General features: G+C 38.7%; 1 protein-coding gene across 3 annotated transcripts in view; it reads right to left on the bottom strand.

Annotated features, from left to right (window-relative positions):
* LOC131683510 (protein eva-1 homolog C) overlaps positions 1–25,733 on the bottom strand; it is a 459,719-nt gene that overhangs the window by 12,893 nt on the left and 421,093 nt on the right. For 2 of the 3 annotated variants that reach the window (XM_058965544.1, XM_058965542.1), the window contains exons 9-10: positions 7,095–7,342; positions 6,766–6,952 (exon numbers count right to left, since the gene is read on the bottom strand). In XM_058965544.1, the coding sequence (XP_058821527.1) occupies positions 6,766–6,952; positions 7,095–7,342 (435 nt within the window). Of the gene's footprint in view, positions 1–6,765; positions 6,953–7,094; positions 7,343–12,865; positions 13,162–25,733 lie in introns of those variants that run through there. The other variant, XM_058965545.1, reaches the window with a different exon arrangement.

Below are 25,733 nucleotides of genomic sequence, written 5' to 3'. Positions count from 1 at the left end.
CTTTTTATTGGAAATACCGAGAAAAGATATGTCCTCAAGCAGAAATCGAACTTGCGATATCCCAGTCTCTAGTTGGGTGCGTTAACCGCTCCGCCATCGAGGAACTGTTATGATGTCATCACATGTTCCCAATAGTATTGTGATCACCGCTGCAGCCTCCAATTCCTCCCAATTGACCTATCGACCCCCAATGTCTCCTATAAGGCAGACATCAACATGCCCTCTCAATAGCTTCTTTCCACTGCCAAAGTCTGGTGGCGACTGAGTTCAGGTAGGGGGCAAACAGTGATAATAAATATCTCAAGCCTTGAGCGCAGTCCACTGGACCAAAAAATACATAACGAGAGAGATTTGGCCCGATCGATGAGAGGAAGAGGTGACGATCTGCTTATTCCACAAAATACTACAGAAGATTTTCACTGCACATTCAATATTAATAATATTATTAGAATTAGCTTTTTTATAATAACTGAAGACATCTTCGAAATCACGGTCAATGGAATTATGATTCTTGTGCACAAAAACAGAGAATGAAATTTCTCTGTGAAAAGTTTCATTTTTCCATAAGGGAGCATGAGATTCATTAACACAGAAATCTTCATTAATATTTATTAGTAACAGTTTTGTTGATTTTGTATATGCAATGCAATTTTCTCAAACATATTCTGTAATGTTTCGTTTTTACCAACCACTGGAAGTAGAATACTTTCATTTTCAGGGTCAGGAATAAAATCTAAGTTGAGATGATTAAAATCACCATATATATGAATCTTAATCACCATATATATGAATCTTAAAATTAGAGATTACTGCGATGAGAACTCCTCCACCTGACATTATTTAGGCTAGTCGTAAATCACGATCATCTCTGAAACATTATAGCCACTTCCAAAAACCTCTTCACTTTTTATGCCCTCATTCCAACTTATTTCGGTACCAAGAATTATCGAAAATGAGAAGCCTAGTATATTCTTATGGATTACGTTAATCTTTACTGCGCTCTTCATTCTATCTAAATTTTGAGCTTGCTGAGCTTGTGCGACCACCCCTGGCTGCTACTGCGTTATCGATCTGGACTTGCTGAAGTTGCACAGGAAATCAGTAGATAAATATGCTTGGGTGTAGCGAAACTTCTTTCAATGTGCAATTCCCGGTAATCCTATAGCGTTTATTGATCGACACAGACGCCGGCTAGGCCCGAACGTAGAACGCGTAAGGAAAGAGAAGAAATGTTAGTCCGATACTTGCTTTTGCTAGAAGCCGTATATACTACTGCGCACTCCACAAGTATCACGTGGGCAGGATCTTTGTTAGTAACTATATATCGACGCATCAACTCATGGAGGTATTCCACTTCACGAAAATTCAATCGAATTGAACAGAACCGCTGTGTTGGGTCGGAGTAGAGTTTTTTCGTCAACTTTACTCATGACAGCAAGAATAAATTAAATATTTCTTTTGTTCTAGAGACAATGGACACTAGATCGAGACGTTGCTAGTTGTTGTTCACTTGGTTCGATTGTACGTCTGACTTGGGCAATAGTAGAAAGTAGACTGGTTAAGTAGTTTTTGAATGGCAGTCAACACCGCAAATCGTGTTTTTTCCAGAGACGTTCTACAAAAAGCTTCGGCTTGTCAATATTTGTGCATGAAAAGTCGCTTGGCAATATTTTTGCATGAAAAAAAATCACAGATCGTTATTGAAATGATACATTATAATGCACAAAAGTGTTGCTCAATTCGCTTCATCCAAAGTTCTAAAAAAATCGCAAAAAAATGTTTTTTCAACGTTGAAACCCTTGTAGTGACACCTACCGGTCGGCTCTTTGTGGAGGCTAGGTCTACCGCCGAGGACTACAACGAGTAGATTGCGGCAAAACTGGAAGCTTAATGGCTCCTGGTATCGTGACAAAACTGGAAGCTTATTGGTTCTCGAAACGGACATCGGTACCGAGAGAAATTCTGCCACATTCTGTAGTCCATGACTGACGGCGAACAGGGACTGGAGAGTGTGCGAGAAGTATTCCCATAGCGACCACCAGGCGATTCGCTACCGCATCGACCAGTGGAACCCTGCCGTAGCACGGAGAAGGACGACCGGCAAGCTAAACTGGAAGACCAAAGCCTTTAAGAAAAACCTCTTTATTGAGTCACTTCGGCGAATAGCGGAATAAGGTACGTTGATGCGGCTGATGTAGCAAGAAGGATTGTGACGGCTTGAGACGGTATAATGTCACGAAAACTGGAATCATGCAGTAGACGGCGTGCAGCTTACTGGTTAAATGAGTACATCAGTACGCTACACGCTGCTTGTCTTAGAGCCAGGAGACGGGCTCAAAGAGCAAGATCGGAGAGTGAGAGAGGAGCGCAAGCGACGTTTCAAGAAGCTAAGGAAATTGAAAAAAAACTTTGAAAACCTATTTTCCATATGTAGCTGTGCTGAGAAGTAGACGCCAATCCCTGGGGAACGCGTACTGAGTCGTCAAGACGAAGAAGAGGGCCCGTCGACACCAGCTGTAATATACACAGGTAAGCTAAAGATAATCGTTGAGGGTCTCTTCCCGAAGCGCGATCCAACTACCTGGTCACTGACACCGTACGGCAAAGAAGAAGGAGCAAACACAGCCGAGTGGCAAGCGGCTAACGACGAGCTCAAAAATGCGTCGATGCGACTAAAATCAAAGAAAGCCCCCGATCCGGATGGAACACCGAACGTGGCGCTGAAAGCTGCGATCCTGGCATATTCGGACATGTTTAGGATGCTACTGCAGAAGTGTTTAGATGTTGAAAATTTCCCCGAAATGTGGAAGGTACAGAAGCTGATGTTGCAGCTAAAGTCAGAGAAGTCACTGGGCCACCCGAGCAAATACTCATGGGTTCAAACACCACATAGCCCCTTGAAAAGACCTCAAACATGGTCCGTGCCAAAATTCACAACCATCAAAGCACCATAAAATGGTCTCAAAAACCCATAAATACACTAACATATGGTATTTTATATGGGATCTACCCGACCATGGTGATGGTGTTTTCATGGGTTGAACCCATTTCAAACACCCATGACAAACCCCATGAGCGTGGGGGTATAATGGGCTTTTCGTTTGCTCGGGCATCCAGCCTTGTACATGCCGATGCCGCAGCACTGCACAGAAGAATGAGCCAGATTCTGAACAGCTACCACCTACTAGAGTACTGCTGTACGAGACGAACGAAGTCAATGCGAGTCGCAGCGGGCGTTCCTCAGGGCTCCATTATCGCTCCAACTGTTTGGAACGGGATGTACGATGGAGTCGTAATACTGCAGCTGTCCGGGAAAGTGAAAATCATCCGTTTCGCGGACGACGTGGCACTAACGGTGATGAGTGAGGCATTTGGAGAAGTGGAGGTGTCAGTGACGGCGACAATAGATGCGATCGAGAGCTGAATGAACGGGGTCAAGCTGCAAATAGCTCACCACAAGGTTCTGCGGATATAGATCACCCTCTAAGGGCACGTGATTGCATCGAAGCGTGCACTGAAGCAATTGTGAGTCATAATCGGCGACCGGTTGAGCTTTAACAACCACGTTGATTACACCTGCGAAAAGTCGGTATGTTATCTAGTGTTTCGTAATCGATTTGGAGTTCCAACCTGGGGTGCGGCGCTGAAAACCAAGCGGAACCTCGAAAAGCTGAACAGGTCTTAGAATGTCCCAGGTTTGAAGCGACGTGCAGGGAGCAACTTAAAACGGAAGGACCGGGCATGAACCCGGATAATGTAGTCTACAGAATGACAAGCGATGTAAAGTCGTGGAACGCAGTAAATAGAGTCATGATGTAGATCATGACCATCTTACAGCGGAAACAGTGTGATGAACGTCGAGCAAGGGCTTCGAGAGAGCAATCACAGCCAGGGAACTTTCCGCAGAAATAAGCTAGATTAATCGCCGAGGGCTAGTCGAGTAGACTGCACCAGAGCACCGAGCATGGGTCGTCGAAACGTCAGCGAACCGGACGCCACGCTCCATCCGGAATCGCCAGACCAACCACGGTACACCTCCGGTTATTCCGATAGAAATATAGTGAAAACCAAAGAAGATGCAGTATTGGGAGAACTTCTTTCGCCAGGGAACTTACAGCGGAAACAGTGTGATGAACGTCGAGCAAGGGCTTCAAGAGAGCAATCACAGCCAGGGAACTTCCCACAGAAATAAGCTAGATTAATCGCCGAGGACAAGTCGAGTAGACTGCAACAGAGCACCGAGCATGGGTCGTCGAAACGCCAGTGAACCGAACGCCACGCTCCATCCGGAATCGCCAGACCAACCACGGTACCCCTCCGGTTATTCCGATAGAAATATAGTGAAAATCAAAGAAGAATCAATATTGGGAGAACTTCTTTCGCCAGGGAACTTTCCGATGTAGATCATGACCGTCTTACAGCGGAAACAGTGTGATGAACGTCGAGCAAGGGCTTCGAGAGATCAATCACAGCCAGGGAACTTCCCGCAGAAATAAGCTAGATTAATCGCAGAGGACTAGTCGAGTAACTGCAACAGAGCACCGAGCATGGGTCGTCGAAACGCCAGCGTACCGGACGCCACGCTCCATCCGGAATCGCCAGACCAACCACGGTACTCCTCCGGTTATTCCGAAAGAAATATAATGAAAACCAAAGAAGAATCAGCATTGGGAGAACTTCTTTCGTCAGGGAACTCTCCCTCAGCGTAAGCTAGATTCATCGCTGGGTACTAGACCGCGGCGAGATACTGATTGGCTCGGTTTCGGGAGAACTTCTCTTGCCGGGGAACTCTCCGTCGGAGTAGGTCAGGTTCATCGTCGGGAAGTAGACCGAGAAGTTCGCGAACAAGTCGGGAAGCTGAATGGCTCAACAAGGAAGTAGTGCTAAATGCTTCAACAAGGGAACTAAAGTGCTTAAAGTTGCGGTGCTAAATAGCACCCGACACGGAGCTAAAGGGCTCAAGAAGTTTTGGTACTAAAACCAACGAAGAATTGGTATCGGAAGAACTTTGTTCGCCGGGGAACTCTCGGTCAGCGTAAGATTCACAGCCGGGAACTAGACTGAATAGACCGCGACGAGACATCACCAGTCGCGCTGGGGCTCCAGCAAACCGAACGCCCTACTTTCGAGCTTCTCTCGCCGGGGAACTCTTCGTCGGAGTAGGCTAGATCCATCGTTGGGAACTAGACCGAGTAGCTCGCGAACAAGTCGGAAGCTCAACGAGGAAGTGGTAATAAATGGCACAAGGGAACCGAAGGGCTCAGTAAATTAGTCAGTCTGAAGTTTGATGTCTCCCCCCCTCCTCCGAAAAATTTTCTTACAACGCTACTGAAATGCTGTCTACGGTAAATTCACGCTGAAATTGGTAACTGAATTTGAAATTTTCCCCCACTGCTTTCCATATTGTGCAGATTTTTTGCAGAACTGATGCGTGGCAGTTTGTTGGTCATTTGTGTCCAGTGTGCTCTGTGCATAGTGGGTGTCATATTCCAGGGTGACGAAGGAAGGAATGGAGGATTTTATCGGTATTTTTACCACCATTACCACTGGAAATGTGAAAGAAATACCTCCAAGCGCCATCTTCAATTGAAATAACTTTGCGGTCTTATGTCTACGAATATGCGGATGGCGCCATCAGGTATAATAGGAGACAAATCATGTAGTCTAACGTCGACTGCACCGTTCTCCATATAAACGGGGATTGTAACCTTAACATTATCAAGTGCGAATTTTGATGAATATTTATATTTACACTGGCTTAAGATTAATCCATATTTAAACATATTCCACGTCCATAAGTTTTTTTTTAAATTGATTTCCATTGGTTTATCATCGACACCAGAGTCCCGTCTATTTATAATTATCAAAGATACTCAAGTTTGCTTTTTGCTTCTGCCCGAGCTAATGCGAAGCGAGCGACAAACTAGTTATCAAGTTGCGTGTACGTATCTGATGAACGACCATTAATACTCGTTTTATTTTTATGTATTCATATCATGTAAATATATAATAGACCACCGATTCAGTTAAGCCGACGCATCGAGCCGTGTGAAATAAACGAATTAAAAGGCTATCTGGATCCTAAATATCGATTCATCAAAACAAGGCAAAAAAATAAGTTTGCTTCTTTTCTATGAAATTAAAAAAAAGTTCTTTTGCAAACGAAATAATATATTTTTTTAAATTTTTGTTGGTTTGACTGATTTGAAATACATACAATTGTTCAAAGTTCCGCGGCTCATTATCACCAAAAGGCTTTAAACCAAAATAAAACTTAAGCAAAGGCTTTTTATAAAGCAGTGTCTGCACTTTTGAGTTGTTTTTTCGGTCACTCGTATGTATTATCGTTTGGCGTGCTTTTGCAATCGGTCCATTTGAAGGCCTTTAGTTGATTAAGATGTTTTTCCAATGGAGTATATATCATTGTTGACAAACTTCTTCAAAAGTACGCCATGGATCCGTAGAAACCTTTAAATCCGTACATCTATGGAGATTTTCAAAGTAGTAAGTTTTTTTTTCTGGTCAGTCAAATGTGCAATCACACCAAGACTTTATCGTGAAATAGTTAAATTACAAGCGCTCAAAACTTAACCACTTTTCGTTACTCATCATTAAAAACCTAGTTCTACGTTAAAACAAGTTAGTTGAAATATAAATAAACACCCATAAACTCCTAGATTCTCTTGTTGAAGAGCCTTGATAGAAAACTGTCACTATATATCTCGTCTGGGATTATTCCAACGCAGTATGTACCTGCCGACTTACCTATACTTTGGCCAAGATGGGAGGGAATGATATTTATTGGGCCACTCAGGTAGCTGGCTGGCGGTGCCGTATTCATCATCGTGCTCATCGAACATGGTGGCACCAGCATTGTGGTTGAGGTATGTGATATATTAGATGGTCCCAGATTACCGTACGGTCCTGGCGAGGGTGTGTATGCCCCGTAGCTCTGTGAATGGAAATTACTTTAAAACAGGATATCCGACAGACGTTTCGCGGCAAAGGAAAATGCCATATGGGTAGGTTTGGTTTGGATTTTCAGACATGCATTGCATACTCGATAATCAATGCGAACGAAGGCTATTACTTACATCACTCCGGGAAACGCTCGGTACCGGCTGCGGAGTTTGCAAATCGATATCCGCATCTATTTCCGATATATCGTCAGTAAAGCCATTTGGGAGCGTCGTTTCACCTGTATTTGATGTTTGGAATTTATCGTTCTCCTTCACTGTTCTGCGTTTCCGCAGCGCCACACGACCGATTACTATTGACAGGCAGAGAAGGATTGCGGCTGCCACGGCTACTATAAGGTAGATGTAAAATTTTTCCTGGTGTTCTGAAACGGAGGAAGAAAAGAATTCATTTCAACATTCCATTTTTCAAATCAGTTGCAGTTGAATTACTAACAGACAGGTCAAGAAACATTATTTTTCAGCGGTTGCTGTCTTTATGTATGCAGTGGATTGACTGAGCAGGGCGGAGCTTCGAACTTTACCACAAGCACGTAGAGTTCATAAACCTTTGAGATTTCTGCAGCGGTTATTTCTCATTACTTACTTCACTTTTACGGCCAAGATATTTTGAAATGAAGAACGAAATGTGGGATCACTACGTGATGTCTGCACACTATTCCATTCTCCTACGCACGCCCTGAACGTCTGTTCATAGTGTAAAATTGACCTATGGCATCGATATCGGCTAGAGTAAAATGCAAACCATTGAAGAGTTATTCGTATAGCACTATAGAACTCAAGGCAATAGAAAAATATGAGTTGATTGAAGCACATAAAGGTAAAGAAATGTTGCGGTTAGTCAAGTATGATTGTAACGGTCAGATTATCTCCTTTAGTAAGTTGGATGATCTGTGGGAGTGGAATTTTCATTCTCTATCGTTTTCTTTAGAAGAAATTGCCTACTGCCGGAGAATGCAAACGGCCCGTATAGTTTATTTCTATTCACCCAGGTTTTTTGTACACGGGGGATAAGTATCGCGTAAACTGCGTCAGATTGCCAATTCCGCCCACAAAAACCGCACCTATTTGAAAATCCATGTGAAAATGATCACAAATACGAAAATTCGCACAAAAATGCTTAAATTCAAAAATCCGCACGTTCAATCCATTCATTTGAAAGGGGTTGTTATGTAGGTGTAGGAATTTGATATACGACAACCTCCAGTTTTCAAAAAAACATTTGAAAGTTACCTGGCAGCTCACGGTTACCACCAAACAGGGATGGCGAATTGGCGCCAATGGACGTTACCAGTTCTCGTATTGTTTAGCGCCATCTGTCAGAAAGTCTTTATTGTGGTGTCGGTTTGTATGGAAATTTCAAGTGTGACCACAATATTTAATCCGTAACTCCGGATCCAGAGCTCTGATCCAAATAAAAATCAACTGCCTATGACGATGTTACGCCTTTAATTTGAGTACAATATAGTTAAAATTGGCTCAGTCAGCACTGAGAAAAATGAGTGAGATTATTTGACGTATACACACATACAGACAAACATTTTGCAATCTCGAAGAATTGGAACCGAGATTCCGATTGCATAACCTGTTTACATGACAAACGCCATATATGAGATATGAAAAAAAATCGAGAAATTGTAATTTTTATTTGAGGTGCTTTAGAAGATACGTTTTTTTGGGATAAAATTTTGACGTTCTATAAAAAATAAACTACGATTTCAGATTTATATTGAAGAGAATTCAGCCTTAAAGAGAATAAACATTGGTGTTGGTGACCAACTCTATTGAAATTGTTATCGCCTTGTGCTTATTAGCGTAAATCGTAGCTGTTGTGCTTCCCAATGACAAGCACATTTCAAGAAAACCACTTTTTAAAGTTTGAATCAATTCAGAGAATGTAATTGATGCTTCTTTCTATTCTTTATTCATCTCTCAAATAGTACGAAGATCGATTGACTATGATTCGAGTTTTAAATAAAAATGTAAACACAGGTCGCACTCGCACGCGTCAAAAAAAATGTGTTGCGGTTCATAATCGTGCATGGAAAATTTTCCATACAAATAACATTTACTCATATCTTTGGCTTAATTCGGTCTATAAACAATCGGTGAGATGCATTTTGAAGAAATGAGTTAAAGAATCTAGAAAAAATTGTAATTTTTGGTTACAGTTTTGCCAAATATGCTATATTTCTATATTTTTCTCATAAGTCGTGTATTTTTGTTTTGAAAATGATTATGCCATTGTGTTTCTCAGATAGTTTTACACAAAAAAAAACATCTAATACATTAAGACAACTTGAGCCTATCCCCAGACACAGTCATTTGAACCAAAAACTCACAATTTCTAATCACTTTTCTCGCTATATCGCTATAATGTTAAAATTCTGAATACGCCACTTTGTAGACCAGCGATTTGATAACTCAGTTTACCCCAAAATGGCGTTTGTCATAAGATATCACAACAGCGACAAATTAGGATTGCTACCCAGCGAAGCTTCTGCTACCAACTGTTCAGTAGCGCGGTAAATAATCGGCCTCACTACAGAAACTAAACTGGCATCGATTACTATGTGTTCAGTAGTATCATAGGGAATATGTACTATGAATGGGTCTCTAACATTTCTTCATTTTGATTACAGAAGTTTTAATCTAAGGGCCATTCGCCTTTTTTTGGTTTAGACAAATGTCTACCCTATGTGCGGCGTTGGGAATCGAACCCATGTAATCGATTTGCTAATTATACTATGCCCGCTCCTAGGCTTCTGACATGTTTGTGGTATATTCTAAGATTAACTACCTACTGATACAAATAATACAAAAAAATCTATCTTTTCGTTTGTCTTTCTCCAAGCACTTATAGGGGTGGGAGGGAGGTGTGATGGGGGTAAGGGTTTCTGCAAGAAAAAGAATGCTTTTTTGAGAATTTTTTTTGGAACTTTGGGTGAAGTGAATTGACCAAAACTTTTGTGTATTATAATGTAACATTTTAATAACATTCTGTGATTTTTCGTTGAAAAATATCGACAAGCTACTCAGTGACGAAGCTTTTTGTAGAACGTCTCTGGAAAAAAACACGATTTTCGGTGTTAACTGCTATTCAAAAACTACTTAACTGTTATTCAAAAACTACTTAGCAGCTCCATTTTCTGGCGTATTCATACATACGGGTTTTCCGCGTCACACATTTTTGTCTATAAAAACAAAGACAATGCAACAAACACTATGATAAAATTCAGGGATGTTGGCTACAGCCGCATGTTCTATTTTGCAAGATCTATCTACCGTGCAGAGCCCATCCACCGATAGGCCTCCATTTACCGATCAATTTGACGGCGAAATTGTTTTGACTCGAATATTGCACGGAATTTAGAAATTATTAATAAAGTGAAATATGGAAATAGTACGTAGAACATCAATATAATATACACTTTCATTATTCATCTTTTCGTATTTTTCCAAATAATTATATTTGGATGCTGTATTAAATCCGTTGCCATTTTACCGCTTTTTTCTCTTAACTCAAATCCAACTGTTAATAAAACTGTGTAAGGACAACACTTCAAAGTGAACTATACACAAACCGAATGAACATGTTTGGACCTAATTTGTCGGTAATAAAAAATTATAAACCTAGAATTTTCGGCACATGGATATCTATTACTTGTAGCGATCGGTGAATGGCACTCTAAAAATGTTCGGCCTTTCGGCTATTTTGCACTCTCAGCCAATTCATCTACAAATTTGCGTATTTTTTTTGATAGTTGATTAAATATTCTAGTTGAAAACGAAAATTGAATTGATATGCCTTTTAACATTGTTTTTTAAAGTGCGTTGGCAGTAGAAATCGCTGTTAATTGATCAGTAGATGGGTCTTGCACGGTACATCAAAGCGGTAAAAAATGGAAACTGAAAACACCGCATACTAGCCCCGGTCTCCCCCATACTTTTTTGTTTAAAGTGAATCTGCGTGTACTTTCGTGATAGTCGTGGGATACGTGCTAAGTGAAATGAGGATGTAATAGACATTTCCACAATTCTGTTGAACAAAACCAGTTTGGATAAATGAGAAAGGCGCAATTGCACCACTAGGTGGATTAAAACAGGTTTTTGGTGTTTCCGATCACTGTGCTAGACCAGACGGTGTCCAAAACTTTTGGTACAAGAAGCTGACCGTTGTACAATGTACATCCCACTATAGAGATTTGTCAACAGGACGTTACGCAAACCACGCTTATATATTTCATTACCCGTGGTATCACAATTCTCCTCCCCAAGGACAGCGACACGTCCAACCCATCAGATCAGATTACCTCTGTAGCAAGTCTGCACAAGATCATGAGCACCTTCACCACCACATGCGAGCAGAATAGTATCCTGACAGAGGAGCAGAAGGGATGCAACACACATGACTGAAATATCAAGCCATCATCGATGCAGTCATTGTTGGACGAGTAGCGTGTAACCAACGAACCTTACTGTGGCCTATATCGATTTCAAGGAGGCATACGACTCCATGTCGTATTCGTTCCTCATCAAGGTATTGGAGATGTGCAACGTTGGTCCTGTAGTCGTGTGATTTCTGCGGCAGGCGATGGAGAGGGAGACGACAACACTGGAGCTCAGAAGTGGGAAAGATATGGTGCGATCTAGAACGATCCGCGCCTTGAGGGGGACATTTCAAGGCGATTCCTTTGGTCCGCTCAGTAGGACACTAGATCGAGTATTTCGGATTCCAGCAGCTTCCCAGAGATAAGTTTTTGAGTCGTGTGAACTGTGTCTTGAAGTCTTTCCTGCACGCGGGAATAAGGTCAAAGCAATCAACACGTTTCCTGTGTCCGTATTGATCGACAGTTTCGGAGTCATCATATGGAACCGGACTGACCTGGAAGATCTTGAGGGAATATTTAGGAACGCGTTTAGACAAGCGGGAATGCGCTATTCCCAGTCGTTGCTGGAGAGATTCACATGACCATGGGATAAGGAATATCCACATCCAGGCACTATGCGTAGTACAAATGGAAAATGCCAACCGACAAGCAGTTTGTGCTGTGGACCGCAACTATAACGCATTTCACCTAGAGCAAGCGAACTACAACCTTAACTACAATCTGCAGACTGCGGAGGAGAAGATTGCAAAGTGAAGGCATACACCCACCAGTTGGAGCAATCGACATGATAGTCACCAGATCGAGTCCTACATGATAGCCACTTAGGACATGCCGACGAGGAATTGCATGAGGTGTGTTTGCCACGTTGATATATGCCGGATGTGTCATCATCCATATTATGGCAGGCTTCTGCATACTAACAACGCAGCCTACTACACCGAGCGCCAATCAATCAGAAAATTTATGTGCATAAGTGTCTGGGAAACGTTTGTTGCATTTCCTCAAGTAGCACAATTGGTTCGTCCTATTATGGTCGGATTAGGCATCTTGCCATTACAGAAAAAGCCCAAGAAGCTGTATACCGCGAACAACCTCTAGGTGGTGCCCAAGGACATAATCCTTCCCAACATGCTGGAAATCTAATAGGACAATATTGGGCAATCGTTGAGTGGAACCTCAAGAAGCGTCGAAAGGCAGATGTCAGCGGAATGCAGTCCAAGGTAAACTGGCTATCTAAAGCGAAGAAAGAGACCAAGGAAGCTGTACAAAACTTGATGGAAGGAGTCAAACGAAAGGCCCGGCAATTCTCATTCGCTAAAAAGAAAGCTTGAGGGAATATTGTTTCTTTATTTTGTATGAATTGAAGTTGCAAAAGAAACACGATTTGATTTTTAATAAAAAAGTTTGACCGATTTACACATATTCTTGTTTGATCAATTTTTAATCGCGGTCCTCTTCAGATAGCATACAGATTTTACGCTTCTATTTAAATTCACAAATTGAGTACAACTTTCACTTACTTTTAATAAACGCAATCGTCTCAGCGTACATGAAAATAGCTGTCATCGCACTTGTATCATTATTTCTCGATTTTTTACCACTACTGTCTGCGGGCAGGCGGAGTTTTGTACTAGAACCAATTGCGGTATCGTTGTGTTTAAGTAGTTCGCTCATTGTGTTGGTTGCGACAGCTTCTCTCGGTGAAAAACTTTGTCCAGGATTTTCTTTTCGAGTTAAACCGATGATGGGCGTATAGTTTCTGTCCGTGGAATTTCCTTGTCGATAAATGGGGTCTAGAAGCATATAATTCTCTGCTTGTATCATTCTTTGCGTTGAATAGGACGACGCGAAGAAGCCAAGAAGCACAATGGGAAGCGACAGTTGTCTTATGCAATAGAAAAACGTGCAGAATATATGGCTCGCGGTGATATTTATCCTTTTCATCCCACGCTTTCTAAGCGGTTGCGGTTGCGGTTGCGTTTACCATGGCCTGCCAAATAATGATGTTGCACAATTTTGGGTGCTGAACCAGCACAGTAGCGTGCTTGGAAAGCCGATGGAATTTATGGCGTTGTTCTTTGCAATTTCATAAATGGAAAAGTTTGTGCAGGGAAAGTTATCCGCTGTGGAAGTTGTGCAGAGTAATCGATTGTGCCTTGGTTGAAAAATCCGAAAAATGTGCTATGAGAGACGATATGTACAGTTTCGTGGGACTAATTTCGATGTCATAACAAGTACAGTTTCTAACCGTTTATTATAAACTTGCGATTTCATGTATCCCTGATTTTATGCACTTTGTAACAGATATTTTAACATTCCATTCAATCACACTTTATTACTGAAAATTCTGTTATATAATGTGGCTAAATTTTCAATTCATGCACGGCAAGCGTGTAGTTAGCATCTAGTTATTGTATCATAACTTACCCAATAAAACTTTTATTCAAAAAATAAGCAAAGTCGAAAAAACCAAAGGTACGCTCTTAAATTATAAAAAATATACTTCACATTTCCTTTTGATCTTGTCCATATGAGCCTGCCTAGTCCTAGTTTTGCGTTCTAAGTTTCTAACTGATTCGCTCTAGAATACCTATCCGCCTTTCAATTTCATTGCTTTCGTTTCTCTTAGTCTTTAATTTGCCGAAAATAGGCAACAAAATCGATACAATCGATACAGCAAAAAAGTATACTTTAACATGTTGTATATGGGAAATATTTCAAACCAGTTGGAAGCCCTCAATGATATGTTCGGGGCAATTTCAACATAAAAAACTTTTTTTTTGCGCAACGCTCATAAACTGTCATGCACAGGTATGCGGGAAGTATTTGGGATGATCCATAAATGGTCGGTGTTAATTCAGACCGGACTAAGTCGCAAAACATCAAAAAATCAGAAAATGATAGCACTGGATAAAGCATTTCGTCAGCTACATCCGACTTCTGTCAGATTTTAAATATGTAACAATAAACAAGAATTATGGCAAAAAATTATTACCAATTATAATGTAAAGGATGCTGCGATTCAAACTTTAAACTCGTTTTTCTCGAAATCAAGATTTTGTCACTTAGTCCGGTCTGACTTAAGGTTGGACAGAGAATGCGCAAAATTCGCAAACGAAAAAAGCAGTTTTTTTCCACACCGTATGTCAGATCTTCATAAAAATCAATCAGCGTATGTAGAATGTTGTTACAGTACTGCTGATTGATTTTTATGAAGATCTGACATACGGTGTGGAAAAAAACTGCTTTTTTCGTTTGCGAATTTTACCCTTTCTCTGTCCAACCTTAATACCGACCAAATGACGTAGCATTTTTTGAGTGATTTTTAACACCCCCCTCCCCCCTCGTAGCATTTCGTCACAAACCTCTAAATACCCCCTGGTAATTACGTAGCTTGACGGTAACTCTGCCCCCCCCCCACCTTGTCACCGCAAATTTTTTAAAAAGTCTATTCTATTCCCCTTTAAAAAAGCTACGTAGCATGACATACCCCCTGTCGTCACACATCATCACAAAATACAAAACTCCCCCCTCCCCCATATAATGCTACGTCATTTATGGATGATCCCTTTTTATTGTCTTGCATAATCACATCATGAATTTTAGGTTAAATCAACATAAATTGTTCTAAAATATGAATAACACAGAAAAACGCAAAGAAAGATAAACAATAAAACGATTGAAAATTAAATTAAAATAAAAGTACTTAATCATAGTATTAAAAAGCAAAAATCCTATGATTTTACTCTTTAATTTATGTGATATTGCCGCGTCATCATATTTCGTAGGGTTATAACACTAAACTAAGAGATGCTGGTATTCCAATCAAAGAACCAATGTCGACCAAAGAGTTAAATTATATTAACAATCAATGTAAAATACAAGCGAAGTAGATTTAATTTTACATTCATGTCGAAGCTCAATATGTGTTTGCGACAATAATAAAATAACACAATAATTTTTGCTGTGAATTATAAAGATCTCAACAAGATCATCGACAGGAATCGATGCTTCCTTTTGCATAATGCTATTTTTATAAACTCTGCTTAAAACGAAAATAATTTCTATTCACGTTTCCGGCAGTTTTCGACACAAATATCAAGTGGGTGTTTCAGCCGATCCATTAGATGTCTGCTCGAAAACCGGAACAAGAATGAAAAATTAAACACTGTAGCAACGCCAGAGGCTGTTCGAAAGATTGATCCATACGTGGGTTGCTTCCTGGTCCGAACGATGAGATATTGCTCCGACATGGACGGAAGTTTTCAATTAAAACCTGAGGCTGTGTCAGTCATTCTGTTTGGCCATAGCAGACAAAAATCAACTGATTGAATATCAAATAAGGTATTGAGGAGCCCTGCATATGGGATGAAAGATAAATCAACTTTGACATATTCTACGGATACCAAGTCGGAAATGAATTCAATTATAGTAATTCCTGAATAAATATATTTTGCGTAAAAACTTCCAATAACAAAGTTTACTTTCTTACAGGTGCAAAATAATAATATAAGAATTCGTCAAGTTACTCATGTTAGGGAACGTAAAGTGCTGTAATAAAGTAAGGTATTTCGTTAGAGGTATTCCATGAGAAAGCGACTGACTATCAAATAGGAGCATCGCCGATTCGAACAAAATGTTGCAGTTGTGTTCAGTTTGTGAATCACCATGATTTTCTCTGGCAATTAGAACATTCTGACACAAGAACAATTTTTCAAAAGAACGCAAGAAATTTTGCATGTATTTCCTTCAAAAAATCTTGTTCGACTATCGCATTTTGTACAGTTGTACAGGAAAGCTATCCGAAAATTAGTTAAAGGGCATGTGTTGTGTCCCCTTGTGAGATTAGTGTCCCAGTAGGATCCTACCGTTAGAGATTTCGTGGCGGTCCTCTTGGTATCCTAGCGGATGATATAGCCTTCCCGTACCTCAAATTTCACAGCAACGACCGATTACCCAATAACTGTTCAACGGATATGCATCACACGAATAAAGTTTTCGAGACAAGTACTTCACATTAAAATGGCTTTATTCAACACAAGACGATTTATTGACTATCTGAATTAACTTTACTACACTTAACAATTAATTACAAATAACACCGAATATTTTTATAGTGGCCGATCTAATCGCAATGAAGGCAGTAAAACGAATGTTCCAACGTACAATCAACAATAATTACAACGTACGTAATCAACAATAATTACAACGTAAGTAATCAGCATGTATAGTTCAATGCGAAAAAAATATACGCTGGAACAAAAGTTGTCATTTATTTAGGTTAAAAATTAAATTACATTTACACAGAAACTCTCAGTAAAAAAGTCTTTCTAATAATAACTTTAAAAGGGTTTTGAAATTTCATACTAATTGACATACAAAACTGTAATTTTATTACAGAATTTGATCATAAATGTCATTTCAAATCAAAATGCGTGTAACGAAAATCTTCTAAACTGCGATAATTTTTGAGACATTTGGAATTTTGTTTCAACATAAAATTATGCCATTTTTATAAGTTATTCCCGTTCCCTTATCGACAACTATCAGTAATCAAATGGTTTTAGTTTTGAACACCAAAGCTTTTTTAGTGTATTTGTGTCATGGAGAATCATGTTTTTATAATCATAGGAGGAAGTGGGCCATATCGGATCGCTGGCCAATTCTGACCTTCAGTTATGCTAATACTATGAAAAGCGTATATATTATTCTCATAGGCAACATTTAGCTCTGATGTAACACACAAAATTTGACGTTTAACGGTCATCGCGTTTGTGATGATGTTTTGAAGCGCCCTAACGTAATATTTAGATTTTATTTGCAACAATATTAAATTGATTCAAAGAAACTATTGTGTTTCTGAAACTGTTGGATAATATCTTTCATCTGATATTTTGTTTTTGGTAGAGCTTTTAATTGTATTCACCTAATCGGTGAGAGAAGAGTAAAAAACGGCATTGGACTAATTTGGACCTTTTGTCATGGTTTAATTCGGACCCTCTTTTTCACCAGATAATCACAATGCTTGTCAAACTGTAAGATGGATGGATATAGAAGAGCGAATTAGTTTTTTTTTCTAAATGTTTCTTTCTTGCGGCTTAATACGTTAACACAACTGAGCCGTGAATCTTTTAAGTTTTTATAATACGTGAAAATAAAAAAAAATACTAAAAATGTCTGTCTGTCAGATCTTGTTGACACGGTTTGCTACTGCATGTTGTGATCCTTTTCTTTGGCGGTGAAGCATCAATTGCTTTATCCGTTGCAGCTTGGATATCATTCAGTCTCGCGTTATCATTCACGTCCACGTCATCATCAGTACTACTTTCTGGCTGTTCACGGTCAGAGGCTCTTATTTGTTGTTTGTTCGTATGGGTCGCTGTCATAGATCCGTCTTCATCGGTACTAGCTTTTTTATTTGTGATGCTAGTTGTTGATTTGGGGGCGGTTGTCTTGGTTGTCGTCCCTTCATTATTGGTTAATTGGGTCGTTGTTTTTGGTTTATCTGTAAGCATCGGTGACTGCTTGTTAGAGTTGACTGTACTAGATGAGTTTTGACTAGTTGCTTCGGGGCATGTTTTTCCGTAATAGGCTGTCTGGTTACAGAATTGGCATGTAGGGGTCTGCCCGGAATATATGAACAGCGTTGTTTGCTTGTAGAGTATGCCATCCTTCGGTGATTTGCATTCGATAGTCATGTAAGCAGGCATTGGTTTAGTCACTCCCATTCTCACAATAGGAACGCCGCTGGGAATACCGGTTTCTACAAGTGTCATTCGTAATAGTTTCCACTTCTCCGTATTGCGACATAATTCGTTTGATGTAATCTTCCTCAGTACGCAGTGCCAGATCATGGATACGAACGGCCACCATATAATTTTCCATATTCACGAAGATCTTGATTCTGAAGGGCTTAAATTCGACCTCGTGTTGCATTTTGTTTTTTGCAATAAAGTTTTCCGCCTGTGCTAAACTTTTAAACGTAATAAAAACACAGTTTTTGTCGTGGTGTAGCTTAATGTACGTACACAATAATCTCATCATTTTTTGCCGAGATTTGAACTGACGAGCACTCTGCGAATTCATTTTTCGCTGAGACCTCAGTAAATGCTACAATTGTTTGCTGAGACTCGGGAAATATTTCGCTGAAAATCAGCAAACAAATGACACTTTTCCGTGATACCAGTATAAACATTTACTGGTTATTCGGCTGTGCGGGAAATTACCCAGTTCAACTAAGTGTGTAACTTCTCGCGCGACTTAGCTCCATTTTTACTTTAACTAGTTGTTCCACCTCCTGAACTGTGGGTAATATAGAATATTTTAAAAGTTGTGTAAGGAAATCTCTGATAGTTTCTCTATGAACAAATTACTTTAAAAACATCTATTTCGTGACAAATATTAGATTGCTTGTAGTTCAAGATGGCGAAACGCGAATAACTAAAAACAAGAGCATAATATCACGAAAGCGTTGTTTTTTTTAAACAATATTCCAAATATCTCTAAAACTATGACATTTATGAAGATTTTAGTTGAAATAATCTTGATTTGAAATGAGATCTAGGAACATATTTAAATTACAGTTTTGTTTATCAATTTTATGAAATTTAAAAACATTTAAAGTTATCGTTAGAAAAACTTTTTTAATATTTTAGTTTCTTTTAATATTAATTTCTTCACAATGCAATTACATTTAAAATATTTCCTTTCTTTTTAGGTTTTTGTTGTCACAAAATAGTTTCTTTTGTACTTTAATTTTTCAACGTAATTTTTTTGGGCGAAATATCACTACTTTTTTCAGTGTGTATTTTTTCGTGCAGTAGTGTCCATTCCCTGTACATCTATCTGAGATAGCTGTATAAAATACGGCAATCGAATATTTTTTTAGATAATTCCGCATACCAAAACTTCTACCCCCCTTTAAAAAAATTGCTCTTGAGTCAAAATGATCATATTAACTGTGAAAAATGTTTCATCTTCAATACCAGCGAAATGTGTAAAGATTCATCGAAATCGAAGTCGGTCACGATTTTATTCTATGAGCTAGTTACCCGAGCAAACAAAAAGCCCATAATATCGACTTGGTTATGGACCAATTCCACCCCTGCTGCATGGTGTTTTGATAGTAAACGTACAATCATTGCCTCTTGCTCGAGGACGGGCCTTGACTATTAAGCAATAGTTAGATGTTGTAAATTAGATATTTTCAAACCCTAAAATCCGGGTTACCCGAGGAACACCTGTAATGCCAACTATGGACTGTTGAATCGTTTCAATGTCTGCTAATTATTCATTTGCATCAACGATTCTTGTTGCACTCTCAGTTTTGTGCCGTTGTAAAAGATAACAAGTTCCCGAACGGTTGCATCCTCATTATCGCATATGTAGGGGAGACTGGAGAGACTTATCGAGGAATTCTGTTGAACTCACATACAATTCATATAATTGTATTCATTGCAATATAAAATGAAGTTGCCCAAGAGCTACTAACAAAGGCAGGACAACGGAATTCGTTAGACTGGTTACCAGAATATTTTTATTACCCTTTGCTGATTTTCAATAAATCCTCAGAAGTCCAGAACCAGCTTTGTGGATTTGCTAGTTCTGCGGATGAACCGGATCTTATGTGAGAGCATTATTTGACTAATAGGGTTTATTCCCTCAAATACGAATGTATGTCAGTACTGATTCTAAGAACATTTTTGAAAGAATCTCGGAGTTTTAGGAATTGACCAATTTTTCGGGATTCATTCTGATCAGTTCAGTGGATGTCCGTGATCGATGGGGTCCATAACCCTGTTACAAGTACAATTTATGCCAACCAAACAAATCCTCACACTATAAAAGCCAAAATGAAAATTTATTTATTTATTTTTTGTAAATTAGTATAAAAACCCACCGTCTCTGTCAAACGACTCCAATAAAATTAAGGCACGTTTCTGCTTATTGTTGACACTCGCGTTTGGTCCAGTCTCCCCAAATTCCTCTATCTTAAATTGTTCAAACGAGCGAAAGAGTCAGCCATTATCTGTATCGCCCGAAATAAACTTTGCAGCGTTGAATATTGAAGCCGGATTGTTCACGGGTTACATCATTTCCTCTGCGGAAATATGCTATCGTGGAAAACATTGTCCGACATATGAACGGACGGGATGTAAACGGTAGACGAATTTTCATTTTATTTTCAAATAAATAGTTATGAAGAATGTTTTAAGGAGAAAGTTTAAAATTCTTAACTTTTCTGTATTTTCAGATAAGTGATTAAAATTAAATAGGCGAGGTATCTCATTTGTCTTTCACATATCAATCAATTTTTATCTATAATATTTAAGCAGTAAAACGACGCGCTCAAAACCCCCGAACGGATGCAGCAGAATTGTAAAGGCCAACAAGGAATTAATTGTGTTAATTTGGCTGTGGGTGGCTCGGCTCAACGACCAGGTCGTTGTCGTTTCGAGGCATTGTAATGGAAAGTATACAGAGTAGAGTAGAACGGGGTGAGTCCGTCCAGATGGCATATTTGTTATTAATAGTACCTTTAGAAAGATTAATCCCTTGGCTTTATTGTCACTATGGTTCTTTGATATCGGTTACATATTACCGTGAGCGAAATTTCTATGCTTGGTTAAAAATGACCATTTATGGATTTGGAATATTTCTGAAAATTTATCAAATCTGTCTATGGACAAATACGCTAATTTAAAAACGTTTGTCTATTGGCCCAACGTATTATTTTAGAGAATTAAGGTGTTTCAAATAGCTTCTGAACCATATATTTGAAAAAAACTTGCTGTTTCTAAATGGTTGGGGGGTTATGTGGGACTTGAATGATAACCCAAAGAATCTTGTCAGTAAAATAGAGCAATATGGCAAGGTACTTTTGTTCATCGAAAACAGTTTGAAAATTCGCGAAAATGAGCATTTCTTGTTACATTACCAGAAAAGCTAAATTATAAATGGTCTTCATAATATAAATTATAGGTATATAAAATATTGTGATAAATATTGATATTGAAAGTATTTCAGGAATTTTAAAAATGTAATATTGGCATTTTGATTTAAAATATACACGATGTTTGGTTCATACTCTCGAGGAGTGATAAAGGTTTATATGTAGGGAAAAATTGTTCTACATCGTTACAGATTAATTAAAACTTCATCTGTAAATAACTTGTTACTCTTTAAATATTTCTGATTGAAAAAGTATAGTATAAATCTCCTAAATCCATTTTCTTTGTAACGATTTGCTCATATGTTACACTTAATTAGTAACCAAAAGTTAGTATTTTTGAGGCGGTTTTTGTTAATTTTATCAAAATAATGATATATAAACATAGCAACATCTATTATCCAAAAGTTTCGTTTCAAGACAATCCATAATTTATTATGAAACATCATATTCTTATCTCTTCTCGTTTCATTGTAATTTCATTATAAGCCTTTCTCTGCAGTCGACTTGCAAGTGATTAAAAGTCTCTAGCATAAAAGAATGCTTTATATCCTCATTCTCCAAGTTGCATTGGATAGCTACATAAATTTCCAACCGAATTATGTACAAATATTTTTTAGTTAACTTACTGATTTTTTACTAGTAAAGTAGTTCAAAATTGATGTCTTTCTAGGAGTTTTGCATGTTTTCTAATTATTAATTGACAACATTTATCATTGCGCTTCTCCATTTGATGCACTTTAACATTCTCTAGAACTTGTTTTTAACACTTTACATCCTTCTTTTTCAATTACGCTGCAATACTAGTAAACACAACATGACGTCACCACAAATGCAGTTGGTTCGAAATCGTTGTTTCTGCTTGTGCAATGATGTGATTAAAATTATTTTGCATCCAAACGAAACTAGATAATGATATGGAATCAAAGAGGGAATTGTAGAACTCGCTGGGATGTATTAAAGCGATGATAAAATTTTTTTGTTATTTACTTTTTTAAGAAAATAACAAAAATAATGATAATAACACTAACTTTATTATTAGAATTTTAAATAATAGTAAGTTCACTTAACTGACATATATTAGTACATTTTTCTTTGCAATTTTTTTCAGACTTCATGACTTACTTAATAGAATCAAGTACGAAACTCAAGGGCGGAATATCAGATTTTTGTTGCATAACCAAAATGCGACTCGAAAACGGTGTCAATAACCAATGACCCTGTTGTTCACAAGTTATAATATAACCATGATAATCAACATTTGACATATCTAATCAACTTTACATTAGATGAACTCGCGTTGACAAAATTGGGACATTTTTTTCTTCTTTTTTAATTAACCGTAACTGTTAAATTATTCCGTAGACCCGGCCTAATATGGGGGTCTTCCCCCAGTCAAAAAGGGCAAGTTGCTGGCTAACGGGGGGAGGGGGGCTATTTGCCAACTCGGATGGGCTAATTGCCCTTCAATTTGCCAGCAAATTGCTGGCAATTATGGGGCTATATCAAATGCAACATTTGGGCGATTTTCCGCTGTCATTTTTTTGCCGCCCTACCCGCCCTTAAATCGCCCCCAAATCGCCCAGGGAACGCGCCATTTAATCGCCCTTAATTGCCCAATATGAAAATAAAAAATAATACTTATTTTCGGATTCATTATCTACTCACATAAACTTATCAGTACACTAGGTAATCACCACCAAACCATAGGAAGAAACAATGGTGAAATTGGTATTGCACAACAATACTTACAACAATCTGACAATCATTATGACTTTAGGTCAGAGATCTTGTTACACTATACTTACACACGATTCCACAATTTCCCACATTCGTTGGCTAAATGAAGTGCACTAGACAAACAAAATACAAGCGAGAACACGGCAATTGTTTAAAAAACAATTTTAAGCTTAAACCAAACATGAACCGCCATGTTTGAAAAACGCAAAAATAACCAAGTCTATTTCAGCCGCCAGAAAATTTGTCTAAGTGTTGAAATTGCCTTTAAATCGCATTCGCAAATTACATTTGTTCCTAGGGGCAATTAGCCCAGGCGAGTTGAGTCAAACGTCAAACTGTTTAAATCGCCTGACCATGTTCGTCCGCATTTTTTTTGACCGGGCTAGTGCGAACATTTATAAAAAATGATATTGATATTTGAGTAAGTTTTACATTTTTTAGATAAGAAAGGATTTATTTGAATTTGGCTTCTTTCGTCTGCTTAAACCTATCAAATGGATTTTCATGTAAAACTGACAAATTTGGGGGTAGACAAAATCCGGGGCAGATAAAATCGGGGACTGATAAATTCACTTTATAAATCTACGCAGCGCAAATGAAAAGCTTCCTCACCCCGCTTTACTCAAAACTGATAAGAGTAACGTAATTTGCCGCGGAAAATTAAATGCGCATACCGAAGCGGACTCCGGATGTGAACGTTACCTTCGCTGACCCACCGGAGAACGTGCGCTACTTTTCTCTCACGTGACTCTTCGTGGGAAATACGAAATTTTCGCACAAAACCAGGCGGTAATGGCAACGGTGGGCTTCATGTAGGGAATTGTAGCAGATTTGTCCCACTAACGGGAAAGGATGAATTTGGTATGTAGAATCAAATTAATACTCGAGTCATTGTGATCGGCTTGCGTTATCGCTTGCACAGACGCAAACTTCTACCTACCGGACGAGATAGTTATTCTGGTGGCCTTCGAAGGACCACTATTCACTATATATTCAATGTAGACAGAAGTGGGTCATGTTTTAATTTTTGGTCGTGAAATAGTTAAAGCAATTTACAGTAATATATTTTTTAATTGCGAAGGGCCAAAACATGCAACTAAATCTAAAATCTATCGACGTTACGCTTTTGTGTGACTATTTTGAACGCAAATAACTCTGTTATTTTTGGACGGATTTATGTCTTTTTACCACCAAACAAATCGGAAACAACTGTATTTCTATATTGATTGACTTGTGTTCGTGAGGGTGTGAGTGTTAAGCATCATATCTCCAGGCCCGATGAGAGGGGGGGTCAGCCGGGGCGATTGCCCCGGGGCCCGGATCGTATTTAGGGGCCCGCGGTTTTACCCGGAAGATGGGCGAAAACGTGTTCACAAAAGAGCAATAAAAATGGTGATTTCTTTGTAATTATTCATTTTATTAAATAGTCATATAATGAAAGCGGAAAAAAATCTAAAGACATTTTAATTTAATAACTTGAGAATTCGAACTCCTGTTGTGGATACCAGAACTTTATTTGATGTTTGACTTTAAAAAAAAAAACTTTCGTAAGGGAGTTGTCTACTTTATGTACTAGATCAAAAAAGCCGAGTTTTATTGTTTGAATCAACGGAATACGCGCCGAACAGGAATGCAAGCGCACGGACGTATCCGTCCTCTTCTGCGTTCGATTCTTTGTTGGTGGTACCGGTTGTTGATTTGGAGATACTGAGAACCATTTTTATTGAATGAATTTTTGTTCCTGTAAGACCCGTAAATCTTGGTTTTGAAGCTTTTTGTGGGTTGCCACAAGGAAAGTATCTATTGTTTACGGTTATAGTGGGCGGACTTTTCTAAGCTACTTCTGTGCAATGTTTTCCGTGGTGCAGTGTCTTTTTGCAGAATTTGATGGGAGGTTACATTTTTTTATTAATAGCCCGCTTCTTACCCCCACAACAAAAAGCTCACAAACGGAGCCCCCTGGTAGTGGACACATCAGTTCTCAGCGTACAAAAAAAGGTAAGCACAACAAAATAAAGTTACGAATCGCGGAAACGCTGAGAACAAAAAAAAACAATACGAGACCGACAAAACACAAAATTTGACAAGAAGCTACGGCGAGTACCCAGCGGAAAAAAATCCTTTTAAGGGTCCCATCGTAGCTTTGCAGGAAGCTCATAATAATTTAAATTTATTTATTACTAATTGCTAGAAAAAATGCATTTATCAATTGTTAACCAATTATAGCTAAAGGAATAAGCTCGATTGGTGGTGAACGAAGTTTATATTAAAAATTCTCCTATTTTATTTTTTAAAATTAGTTTCAATTTTGCTTGGAAACGAGTGCGATATGTTATTTGCTTTAAATCAGTAGGAAGCTGGTTGAATAACTTAGGTCCGATGAAAGAAATGCGTCTTTGACCAAGGTTCGTGGATACTCTGGAGTATAATAAATGATTGGCTTGTCTAGTGCTGTGAGCTCGAATGCCTGTTGTAAATTCTAGATTATTATGAGCAATAGTATTATGCAAAGCATTGTGGATGTATATTATTGTTTGGTAGTTAGTCAACCCAAGCAAAGGTAAAATGTTATGGGCATTATTATTGTATAACAAAATAGTAGGGAACATAAATGGTTTTTTATAAATAATTTTAAGACATCTGTTTTGAAGCGTTTGTAGCTTTTTCAGATTCGAG

This window comes from Topomyia yanbarensis, chromosome 2 (genome assembly GCF_030247195.1).
Source record: "Topomyia yanbarensis strain Yona2022 chromosome 2, ASM3024719v1, whole genome shotgun sequence".
In the NCBI taxonomy this organism is placed as follows: domain Eukaryota; kingdom Metazoa; phylum Arthropoda; class Insecta; order Diptera; family Culicidae; genus Topomyia; species Topomyia yanbarensis.
The sequence above is the reverse complement of the archived record's forward strand: the minus strand, read 5'-3'. Positions and strand labels throughout refer to the sequence as shown.